Here is a 13796-nt window from a genome sequence, read left to right on the forward strand (position 1 = left end):
TCAAATCAAGTTGTCTTGGCATTGAGTCTCTACATTGTCTTAGATCCTTCTCAAAGACATATCCAAAAGAAGATTCGATGCATTGTGGGACACCTAACCAACGAAAACGAATGTTGTACGCTACAATTTTTATAGTCACGCTAGCGATTTCAAACCACGAACAAATATCATTACAGGGAACTCACCACATGAGACACACATTTCCTTCTATCAACTAATGCTTAAATGACATGGAAAGAGGGTGTAGCTAATTGGGACGTTTAATAATGCATTGGATAGAATTCATGAGGATCCTCTTTAAACGTTTGTAAAAGGGAGACGACCTTTTTTTCATTTCTTGCTCTCTTCTTCATACTTTCAATTGGCATTCTCGTTATACAACATTGATAGAAGTTGGGCCAACGAGTTTATAGTCAAGTTCACCCAACGAGTTGACAATGAAAATGATGGCATAACATGCACACCGAACAAACACCATTTGATAGTTAGGAAGTATTACAATCCATCTAAAATTCAAATCATTTTAATGAATAGAAGATCACCCAACGAGCGAACGATGAAAATGATGGCACATCATGCAACGAACAAACATCATTTGATATTCAACATCATATTACAGTCCTTCATCTTAAAAGGAAGCAAGGAAATCGGTGGTGGCCCATACAACAATAATGATCAAAGACAATTGTAAAAATGCATGGTTTAGATGAGAAGAATTCGAATGAAGCAACAGGATGGGGAGTGGAATTCGCATAAACTGAGCTCATCAAGTTTTGTGCGTCCGAGGTAAGTGAGGTAACGAGAAGATGATGTCAGGTTAATGTGGGGCGTGAGTGCTTCGATATTTTGGTGGAATGTAAAGAAAATGTGGTCGAATGAATGTCCACAATTGTGCGGGCGAAACATTGCTATGTTTTTGTTGGTATAATCTTGGACATACACACACATTCACAAACAAACAAACAAACTCTCAATTGGTCATATATGTAATAATGTATGTATATATTCTCTCTCTCTCTCTCTCTCACTCCATGTTCATGCAAAAAACACCATGATGTTATTGCAAGCACAAAATGTATGTGAGTTTTCACCAAATGATCTTCCCATTTATTTCACCTTTTCATGTCTTACTTTTTTACTCTTAACTTCAAATGTATGTATATGGATGTATGTATGTATGTAAGTATGTATGTGTGTGTGTGTGTGTGTGTGTGTGTGTGTGTGTGTATGTATGTATGTATGTATTATGTTTGAAGTATGTATGTATGTGTGTAAGTATGTATACAAATATTCATCAATCTCCCTTGGCACTTGCAATCCATGAAGCACACACACTTTCTTTGATGCAATTTTAATATAAAGAACTTAAGAATTGTAATTTGTAATCCAAATATATGCTTTTTGATTGGCAAACATTGTAAAGAACTTAGATCAATTTGTTAATTTCATCCTTTTGAGCAATTTATCATCCATTAATTTCATCTTGAATTTGTTAATTATATTACTGGAAGTGTTTCATATAGTGGATGTAAATCAATTTCATCCTAAATTTGCTAATTATATTACTGGAAGTGTTTCATATAGTGGATGTAAATCAATTTCATCCTAAATTTGCTAATTATATTATTGGAAGTATTTTCCTTATAATGGATGTAAATTAATTTCATCCTAAATTTGCTAATTACATTATTGGAAGCTTTTCTATATAATGGATGTAAATCAATTTTATCCTAAATTTGTTAATTACATTTTTGGAAGTGTTTCCATATAATGGATGCAAATCAATTTCGTCCTAAATTTGTTAATTATATTATTGGAAGTGTTTCCATATAATGGATGTAAATTTGCTTCAAAAAGAGATTTTTGAAATGTATACACACACACACACACACAATAATGAAAGAGATATACTATAACCATATACAGATTAGATGCAAATTACTGTAGCTATGGGATATGTATGAAGAGATATACATATATAGACATACATACATATAGGTATATATTATTAGTAGATGATTAAGAGGGTAGAGACATAATTGTAATGAAGCATAATGGGAGGCCATTAATTGGAATTTGGAAATTGACAATATATATATATGTTGGAATGAATGATCCATATATTGTTGTATTGATTTTTGCCTATCATATTGATGATTTGAATCCTGTTGATAACCGTATATATTATGGTAATGCTGTTAATCCTCTTGTAATTGGAAGAATATGTACTTACTAAAATTATGAAAGAATCAGAGTTCTGCATCTAATTAATGTATATGTATATGTGGGCTAATTAATTAATCTTCTTACAATCAGAAGAATATACTACTATTACTACTGAATCTACAGATCAATGTATATGTGGGCTGATTAATTAATCTTCTTACAATCAGAAGAATATACTACTACTTCTACTACTACTGCTACAGATCAATGTATATGTGAGCTGATTAATCAAGTTCTTACAATCAGAAGAATATACTACTACTGCTACAGATCAATGGGGTTGTTTTCCTGCACAAATCCGTCTTTATATATTGGCAGTTTTGATAGAATGGGTTGTTTCCTGAAACTATACCAGGACTTTTAATCTGTAATCGAATGAATGGCACTGAACATCTCCTTCTACCCTAAATAATGCCGGAAATCTATACATAATATGTATACTGAATAATAATCCATCATGTATGATGAACTGTATTTTCTAGTAACATTGGATCAAATAAATAGATATGTCAATTACAGATTGATTTTTACTGTAAATTGTCCTCCTCATCCCAAAATGAGTATCAAATTCTGGCGTCTTGAAAATTTTAGCCCCAATCTATTTAATCAAATTTCTTTTCCTTTCTGCTTCTCTTCGGGTCCGAAATCGAATCAATTCCAAGTTTAAAAAATGGATCATGTCCAAATTTCATCATCCTCACATTTTTTTTGTAGATTGAATTCGTGGATGAATTTGATTGATCATGGATCGTTTTTTGGTGAAAATCAAAGTCCACATACGATGCATTCAATCAAACGTCCGTTGATGATGAGGAATTGTGGACGATTTACGAGATGATGATGATGATGATGATGATGATGATGATGATGATGATGATGATGGTGAATTGCAACTGATGATAAAAATTCGATTTGACAATTGAATAATTGTTGATGATAAAATTCGATTGACAATTGAATAATTGTTGATGATAGAATTCGATTGAAGATTGAATTGGTGATGATAAAAATTCGATTTGACAATTGAATTGTTGATGATAAAACTCGATTGACAATTGAATTGTTGATGATAGAATTCGATTGAAGATTAAATTGTGGATGATGAATTACTTGCTTACGATTAATCTGATGCATTATAGATTCATATATATATACATATAATTCTTTTTTTTGGATTGATTCAGTTGCCATATGGTGATGACTGTTGATCGACGATCACGACCTCTTGATTTCACGAGCTAATTCCCATCGCAGTTGCAGATTCCTCCTCCGAATCTCCATTACATGATCAGATTCCTGCTGCTTCTGCTTCACGAGATTGTTCTGGAAGTTGCTGATGAAATCATCACTGCGCTTCTTCAGCTCTGATTCGGATGAGCTCTCATGGGGGCTTCCAATGGCGTCCTCGCTAGGTATATGAGGAGGATAATCAGAGATCGCATCATGGACACTCACATGGTTAGGGGATTTATGATTAGGGTTAGGTTTAGGGTTAGGGTTAGGATTAGGGCTACGGTTAAGGTTAGAGTTAGGGTTAGGGTTAGGGTTAGGATTAGGATTAGGACTAGGGTTAGGGTTAGGGTTATGCTTAGAAACTGGTTTAAGTTTAGGGTTAGGGTCAAGGTTAGGGTGTTTAGGATTAGGGTTAGTGATCACTATGCTTCTCCAAGGCACCAAGCTATCTACAGATTTCTTCGGCTTAGCATTGATGGAGGAGTAAGGCGACTTCTGATTAGGGTTATGAGGAGGAGGAGTAGAAGTATTAGGGTTTTCTGCTTCACTGATCTGATCATCAGAGAGGCCTAGAGGAGGAGGAGGAGGAGGAGGAGGAGGGGTTTCTTCTTCCATGAACCAATAGTCAGGATAGAATTCTCCATCGAAATCATATGAATGGCTTGAGCTGTGATTCCTAGCCTTCTGATGCAGATTAACCTTCGGATTATGCTTAGATCTTACTAATCCAGGCTTCACTGATGCAGAAATGGCATCATTTCCATCAGTTTTGCCACCATTTCCATCCATTTTGATACCATTTCCATCCATTTTGGCACCATTTCCATCCATTTTGGTAACCATTTCATCATTTTTGGTGGCATAATTGCCACTTCTGGTTGTAGCATAGTAATCATCCTGATGAGTAGTGCCCATATGATTCAGATTCAATGCACTTTTGCTGTGCTTCTTGGAGCTAGACATTAGCTTGCTCCTCAGAGATGATGATTTGTTCTCAGGATTCATCATATCATCTCTCCCATTCGGATCGATTGCTCGATGATTCATCGCATTCCGACTCTGCATAAATATCGCCATATTCCTCTCTAATAACTCGATATGATTCATCGGACCCATTTTACCCTTGTCAGATGATGATGGTTGGCTATGGATTTCTGATTTCTGATCCGAACCCGCATCCTTAATCGATGGATTATGAGTCGGGTTCGGGTTCGTCTCTGATCCTGGATTGATTAATGAATTCGGATGATTCTTGGCCAGGCTATCAGTAATCACCGGATCGCGATGATCTGTAGAAGCAATTGCCGGTTGCGATCGGTTCGTCATCGTCATCGACAGATTAATCGGATCGTAGACCTTAATCGATTGATCGGAATTGCTCGATGACCTAGGTATGGATCGAACAGTAGTATTATATCGATCGTAATCAGGATTCTTGTTCGGATGATTATCGATCCTGGTCTTCGATCCATTAATCGTGGCATGATCAAGATCTTCATTACTAGTATGCGGATCGATCGATGATGATGAACTTCTTGATCCTGCTTCTCGATCGGGTAATGGAGTAGAAGTAGTATCAGAGATCCTGTCATTATGGCTACTAAGTATGGGCCGATCGAGCGAGCTCGATCTTCTTCTGCTCCGCTTCGATCCGCTGGTATGAGATCCCTGAGCCGAATCATGAAGCCTCGATCTCATGCTCCTGCGAACATTATGATGATGATTCTTCGTCGGATAACTCGAATTATAATCTGCATCGTAGTCGGAATCGAGAATCTTTCGGCCATACAGCAATCCCGACTGCGGATTATATCCATTCTTAAGATCAAATGATGGATTCACTGACCAATCTCTCTCTGTTTCTTCTTCTTCTTCTTCTTCATTAATCTTTGAATTAATCACAGAGTGGAACCATTCCTGATTAGCAGATATGCTCGAGCTAATCGGCCGAGGCATGAAATCATCCTCGGAGAGCCTCGGGAACAATCGCGGATGATGATGATGATGATTCGATCCCCCATGATTATCATTATTACCGGTCATCATCATGATCCGATCTATTGGATCCACAATGTCTTGGGAATGATTAATCCTGTCATTAATCCTATCATTAATCCTATCATTAATATTGTCATTAATCCTGTCACTAATCCTGTCACCATTATAATGATTAATGCCATGATTCATACCCTCCCTACTACTACTATGATCATATTCATCATGATTCCTTCTACTGTCTTTCTTGGCCTGGCCCCGAGATGTGCTTAAGATCCCCACGAAGATCGCGCTCGTCAACAAAATGAATCGCAGGATGTTCCATAGCCTCTCGACGAGAGATAATCTCACCGGCCTCCATACAGAGCTAATTCTTAGTGCATAATTAGATGATGATGAGAAGATTATATACAGTAGAATGAATGCTGTAAGAATGAATGTAATGACAACCTTAGTACTAATCTTAGGCTTGATCTTTGCCTTCAACTTCTTCTTCTGATTTGCTGCCGGATCGAATGCCCGGATTGATCGATTAATAGGTCTGTTCTGATCATCAGAATCGCTCGCAGATTGACGGGATAATTTGATGGAATCCCCCCGATCTTCGGAATCGCTAGCGGATGCCGATTGATCACCGTTAGCAAATAAGCTCTTCCGAAGAGGCAGTTGAGCCGATCGATTCCTGTTCATATAATCACGATGATCCATCGATGAAGGGTTTGCTTTTAATGTATTTGATCAGCAATTAGTGTACGAAAACTAAGCCTGTCTTGGTTAATTAATATGTAATGAGGGCCTTAATTATAAGCTCTTAATTATGCAAGGAGGGACTTCCAGAGTAAGGTTGAGATGTAATTAGGGGCTTGATTAAGCTTGATTATGAGGGAGGAACTGGTTAATAGAAGTAAACAAGATTAATTAGGAAGAAAGGAAAGCTATGCCTCTTGGAACTTCTTTTTCTTCTTCCAAAAAAGCCTCTTTGAAGCAATTATGTATGATTAGCATGGAATGTACAAAAGCTAAGCCTCTTGGTTAACATGTACTTAGGGGCTTGATCAAGGTCTCAAGTGTGCTATGAGGCACTAGATGAAGGCCTTTGATGTGTAATTAGGGGCTTGATCAAGATTGATTAAGGGAGAGGGGATAGGTAAGAATTAAGCTCTTAATTATGCAATGAGGCACTACGTGAAGCTTGATCAATATGTGATTAGGGATTTGATCAAGCTTGATTAAGGGAGAAGGGGACTAGTTAGAATTAAGCTCCTAATTATGGAATGAGGCACTAGGTGAAGCTTGATATGTGATTAGGGGCTTGATCAAGCTTCATTAAGGGAGAGGGGGGGAACTGGTTAGAATTAAGGTCCTAATTGTGGAATGAGGCACTACTAGGTGAGGATTGATATGTAATTAGGGGCTTTGATCAAGCTTGATTAAGGGAGAAGGGGATTGGTTATAAGGCAAACAAGATTAATTAGGAAGGAAGGAAAGAAGGAAAGAGGAGGAATGAGGAGAGAAAGAAAAAGAAAAAGAAAAAGAGAGAGAATGGATAGATGAGTGAGTGAATGAATGAATGAATAAATAATAGAGATGTGGTTTGGACCCATTAACTTGTGTCAATCAACTTTTTGTTGGTAGAATTCTAACACACAAGAAGGGGGGGGGGGGGGGATCCACACTCACACATCAATACGCGGACAAATATGCACTGGCTCCCTGGAACAAGTTATCTGGAACAAGTTATCTCCTACCGCACCAACACCTTTTCTTCTATCGATATCTGCCATTCATTGAACAAATGGACCCCTCCGGCTCCACCTTGCCTAGCCTGCCCCCGCATCATGTGCTATCGATACACTCACTAGACTAGACACCTGGCCCCTTTTGGTTGTCTTCTTGCTTGTTCGCTTCGCCTTGTTCCCATACTAGTCGATGTTGAGTGTCGTCACGTGACAACTTGTTCAGTCGACTAGACTCTACAAAGAAGGGGGGGTAATGGTTGGTAGCCCAACTCATCACGTGTCTTGGCTTGTTCACTTCATCTTCTTCGACCTATACTCTATGTGTAGAATGTTGTCATGACAACTTGCTAATCCCAAGTAGACTCTAGAAAAGGAAAGAGAAGGCGGTTTACAATTGGTATAAGCCCATATACATTATATTTCTCCACTCCATGCGTTTATTAGACTTCTTGTGGTACTAACCGACGTATTATGCAAGTCGAAATTTGTCACTATAGTTGGTAGCCCATATACATGTCGTACATTGCTCCACTCCATCTTGCATGGCCAAGTAAGTCTCGTGGTATTGATCGGCGTATCCTGCAAGTCGAAATCAGAACTATTCAACGATGGAGTGGGAAGTGCTTCATCAGCATCTATAGTTTTTGCCACCATATCTTAAGAAACAAATTTTACACATTTTCAGTTGAGTGCTAATTGCTATTTGGCCACAAGGGGCTTGTGATATAGCCCATTTAGAGGTATGTATATTTCTCGATTTCTTATATCCATGTCCTTCTTGATTAAGTTACTCTTTAAGCTAAAGAGGCATGCAATAAAATAATATGATCAAACATGGGAACATATAAAATTACATCGCCTCTATCTCCATTGTCCACGTAGGCTCGTTCATAGAAACACCTTAATAAATAGGAGCCACGATGAGTTGTCAATATGTTTGAATGATTTTGTTTTGAACATATAGCAAGAAGAAACTGGCATTTATAAAGATGTATGGTTGAGTAACAACATAAATTCAAGTTTGTATCTTAGCAACACCCCAACATGACATTTTAGACAAAGCGTTACATTTTGGACAAACCATTACAAATTTCTACACGAAATGAAAATTCCAGTTCATATTTTCACTAATTAAAGTTCTCAAGTCTCTATGGTAGCCTTAGGTAGGTAGAGTTAACATCAAGCCACAATCCAGTTGTTATCTCCACCAATGAATGTTTTCCAACCATTCCCCTCGGTCTTTGCATTTTTTAGGGATATGTATACAATACAATCAAATGGGTCAATTCCAGCACACACTCCAATGAAATGAGCTTTGCCATTCGCCACCTGTTTGGGTTAACTTACATATATAGTGTTCAATGTCCCATTTATATGTAGATTGCCCCATCCACATGTTAAAAATATAAACTAAATAGGAATACTCCAAACCTAATACTGCAATATGTAGATGATGAGTTTCAAACTTGTATTGTATTAAGTGTTCAATCTCTTTGATTTTGTAAACTATCGAAACATCAAAAACAGAATTTTGCGGACATTTATTTTGGTTTTAGGAACTTCAAGATAGCAATGCAACTTCTTAGACTCTAGAACAAAACGGGGAGTAATACGACTAATGAAGTGGAGACGATGATTTGTAGAATCCCCATGCAACAATAACCACTCTGGTGATTCAAAGCCAATAGATATAGTGGGCCCTAGATACAAGGATAGTCACAAAGATACAAAATCAAATAGAATCTAAATAATGTATGGCTAGTCTCTAGACACAATGTACACTCTCTTCCTGATTGATCCCTCCCAATGTTTATGGCACATGGTGAGACAATAGACACAAGGATAGTCACAAAGATACAAAATCAAATATAATCTAAATAATGTATGGCTAGTCTCTAGACACAATGTACACTCTCTTCCTGATTGATCCCTCCCAATGTTTATGGCACATGGTGAGACGTCCCATTTTCATTTGATGAAAGTGAGAATTTTGGTTCTATTACCTTATAACACCAAGGCTTGTGGACATTGGTTAGAAGTCAATCCTTGGCAACATCAACCTTGTAGCTAATGATACTTATGCATATCCATTTGAGATACTAATGCATCAATTGAATGTTGTAATGATATGAACCAAGCTTAAGGTAATATGATAATAGGCTTGGTAAAAACTTAAACTTCTATGACAAATGGTTTTCTATAGTTAATATGTAGCCACTAGTGAACAAGATCCTACCTTATTGATACTACTGACAAATTTGGGTATGTGAGTTCGTCTTTGTTGGAGTTCAAAGGCAAGCATAATGACTTAAAAGCATCTTTCCTCAAACTCAAGAGAAAGTGTCATGATCTTAAACATTCATTGAACATTTCTTTGACAAACATGCATATATAAACAACACATTAACAAGAAACTATTAACATCAATTGCATTTTTGTCTTCCTAAAAGTGGATAGATAACAATATCTTCCCATTCATGATTTCTTTGAAGCAAATATTTACATGTGTGAACAACATTACAACAACACTCACAAATAACACCTTCCCACTCATTGGTTGGTGGGCCAATTTATGTGAACTCCATGCATCACTTTCATGCAAGTCATATTTAGTACCCACTTTTCTATGTTTTTTTCAAAAAGAAAGCAAATGCACTCTTTTCATATACAATCCATGCTTCTCTCCTTTAAGATACATCGTTTATGTCATATATGAAAAACAAGCCTATGAAACCCTTTCCATTAAACCTCATGTGGTAATATTTCATGTGTATGATTGATCGACTCCATGTTACACAACACAACATGTAGTTTATGGGGAGATGATAATCAAAGAGATGTCAAAACATACGCATAAGAAACAAAAACAATAATCTGCATTGACAAGCAACAGTTGATCATGCCTTCGTGACATGATGAAACATATCTTGAATGTCCCTACATTGATACGAGATAATATTTAGGCATTAATCATAAATGTTCACTTTAGTTTGAGAACATGCAAGGTTGGTAAGAGCAAAGGAACTAATCAACTTTTTTTGCGCACTAGACAATCCATCTGCTTTATTAGGTTTGATTTCTATATATTCCAATGTGCATTGTCAATCACTTTCTTCCTCCATGCGATAGAGTAGCATGACCGTATATCCAAAACATGCCATTAGATTTTGAATACTTAATCATATGAGGTTTTTGATGTAAGGAAGCAGGATCCCTAATTATATATTTCTATGGATTGTTTTATTAATCTCCAAATAATATTATGATATAGACAATAGAAATAAAGAAATTTCCACATGACAAAGTCCTCGACCTAGTCCATGTGGGATCATTATATGCATATCACACCCCATGGCATTCTTGAAGCAATTGAAATCCTAGCAAAAGAGAAAACACACCAACAACATAAAATTGAAACCTACACAAGATTCAAGTAGAAGCCCAACTCCTCTTACAAAACCGCAAAAATTATAGCGGGAGATTAGAGAAGTAAATCACAAGAGTTCGAGGAAACTATGGACAAATGAGACCATATGTTGATTCATCACACTTAAAATTGATATTCCTGGTTTCCTATCCAAAAAGGGCCTCTCTAATATGTTGGTGTTAGTGTGCATATATGCACCTGATACTCTGTTGTCCTCCATCCTCAACATAGCACCAAATGTTCATTTACCACATCAATATCCTGAAACAATTGCCCATTAGTATAAACATGCCTAGTTGATATACTAAATACCATTAATTGCAATGATAACTTTTTGCTTTAGGAAAATCTTGCAAAACATACATGTCAAGATTATTAGATAGTAAATAGTTACTCATACCAAAGTATTTTAAACTAAAATATCCTTTTTTGGAAAGATATAACATTGTCAACATTTTTAAGTTCTCAAATTCTATTGAAGAGGAGGTTGTTTGATGACATTGAGAGAAGATTTATGAGGTTCTCTTAAACGACATTATAATTAAGGAGAGGAACAAACAAGATCATGTAAACTTTGAAGCCCTAAATTAAAATTTCAAACTTGCAAAAGCCAATAATGAGAAAAATCTCCAATACAACATGTGGGGTAGCTTCGGTGACTCATTTTATGACAAAGGTTCATATGAAATAACGTAGTTCTATGTTTCAATATTCAAGGATAATGTAGCATTAGTTCTATAAAGATTTAGAAAACTAGATAGGTAATCCTCTAGATACACACACACACACACACACACACACACACACACACACACACACACACATATATATTAGTGTCCATAGAGAGGCCAATATTGACCCATAGGACCTAAGTACAAAAGTTATCTTGATGTGTGTCTCCTTCCAAAGAAGGGGTATTCATACTTTGAAGCACCAAGTCTCAGTGTCCGAAATTTCAACTTTTTAAACATCAATCAATCGAGAGAGAGAGAGAGAGAGAGAGAGAGAGAGAGAGAGAGAGAGAGAGAGAGAGAGAGAGAGAGAGGAAAGAAAGATATATTAACGTCTTCTAAGGCCAAAATTTGGTTCATGAGACAATTGGTATACAATAAAATAGGGTGTCTACCCAATCATCGAAATACAAATACAAATAAAATATAAAATAAAAAAGAACTTAACCTAAAAGAGGTATAGTATTTGTACAAACTGTGTTATGATGTAACATATTCGATAAAGGAAATGACTTTGTGCTAGACCTAGTTTCATTTCCATCCAAGCCTCTCGAAAAGAAGTGGGAGGTCAAAGGGTTTCGGTGTGGGTGTGACTTGTAGTCCCGATGTAGAAGGTACCCCAACCATGGCTTCCAAGTGGTATAGCTCATGTTCCCTTATTTTCTTAATTGGTTCTACACCACGTCGAGTTGCTTTGCAACCCGGCATCCAAGGGCGTTTGGTTCTTCTTTGGTTTTGTACTTCATCAAGGAAGAGGCAGAGTGTTGCAGGTGTGTCCACATTCGTCGTCTCCTCTTGTCCCTGAAAAACTTCATTTGTTACATGTTGGTGAATATTAGTAATGTTATGGTCAACATTTTGTAGTATATTCTCTCTATGTTGTTTTAGCTCTAAGATATATCTGCCTAATTTTTTTATATCTAGAGTATCTAATAGTTTGGGGAAGGTGGGAGAGGGACCAAGTATGTCCCGGTATTTTGCCCTTATCTCGGCGTAAGTTGGACACTTGCATGTAAAGTGGTACTCATCCTCTATCTCTATGTGACATAATCTACATATCCTTTCCTCTCTAGGGACTCCATTAGTACAATCATTCTCAATCTCAAGTTGGTGAGATGATATTCTAAGTTGTCCAATGACAACCCTTAATGCATTTGGTAAGAATGCATCTAGATATTTTGGTCGTCTAATAAAACCTAACTTAGAGAAGTGCATGAAGTGTTCCTTATAGTACAACATTTTAGATGGGAGTGGCTCTAATGGGGTGAGCCATTTATACCGAGTATAAATTTGTCATATTTCTTGGCGTATTACTTTATTACGGTCCTCATGAGAGATTAAAGTGTTATCAATCGCATGGTTGTACATAAGGGGAGGTAGATTATTAATGTCTAGAATAGTTGCAAGAAGCCAACTCACCATCATGCCATGCCATGAGCTAGTATAACGGGACTCATATAGAGATCGAGATGCCTCAAAAGCTTGATGAGATATTCTATCATGTGGTTGGCTATGTATCCTATGAATAAAGACTACAAGTTGAAAAAGTGCTTCTACTAACATCAGGAGTAAGGTGAACTCAGCTCTAATAATGTCATGTGGTGTCGATTTGCTTCATAGTTGGCGTGATAACATCATCACCAATGGTCTCTCTAATTGTGTCCACATGAAAGATGGTAGCCATGGAGCCCAAACCACTGATGCATACATGAGGGAGGGGGTCACTAATGAGTCTAAGAGCCACCCCTTAGTCCTTGGCTCTTGAAAGTATGCATGGTGACATTGTCTCTCTAAGAGTGAGAGGGATGCATGTCCTCTCATGCGTCTATCCTTCGTTTCCTTAAAGCGACTCTGAGATATACATACGATCCAACTACCTCAACTGGGTTATGGGAGATGGTTAGGTGACATTTAGTTCTAACTTGAGCTGATGTGTGGAAGATAAGGACTTTAGTTTTCCCTAGGTTCACTACCAATCCTCGTTGTGTGCAAAAGACATCTAAGGCATTAAGGTGCCTTTGTAGGTCGTGTTCGGACTCAGAGAGCAAAACTATGCCATCTGCATAGAGCAAGATACGAACTTGTGTACCCCCAAGGACTACTCCGTTGCCTCCCTTACGAGCAATAAAATCTATGATCTCATCAATATAGATCCCAAAAGGAGTCGGTGATAGGGGACAACCTTGTTTTACACCAAGTAAAGCAGTTGAATAGGCCACTTGGGCTTTGCACGCATCTAGAGACTTAGTCATATAGTGCATAGATGGCCCAAATCATGTCATATGGTATCTTCAAGCTTTTAAGCCTATCAAACAATCACTCTCTAGGGACTGTGCCAAAGGCTTTGCGAAAGTCCACAAAACAACAATATAATTTCTTCTTCTGAGCCTTTGACTAGTCAATTAAGCATCTAAATGTAAAAATATGATCCATAATAGAGAAGGC

General features: G+C 37.2%; 1 protein-coding gene across 1 annotated transcript; it reads right to left on the reverse strand.

The window, feature by feature from the left end:
- Window positions 1-1783: 1783 nt before the first annotated feature.
- LOC147850691 (uncharacterized) lies at window positions 1784-6830 on the reverse strand. Its single transcript, XM_087335654.1, has one exon. It carries the CDS (start codon window positions 6160-6162, stop codon window positions 3442-3444), a length of 2721 nt encoding a protein of 906 aa, XP_087191780.1. The 5' UTR covers window positions 6163-6830; the 3' UTR covers window positions 1784-3441.
- Window positions 6831-13796: the final 6966 nt, after the last annotated feature.

This window comes from Azolla caroliniana, unplaced genomic scaffold (assembly GCF_043228905.1).
Source record: "Azolla caroliniana isolate FFs.n. ecotype wild unplaced genomic scaffold, voAzoCaro1.0.p SCAF_20, whole genome shotgun sequence".
Taxonomy (NCBI): domain Eukaryota; kingdom Viridiplantae; phylum Streptophyta; class Polypodiopsida; order Salviniales; family Salviniaceae; genus Azolla; species Azolla caroliniana.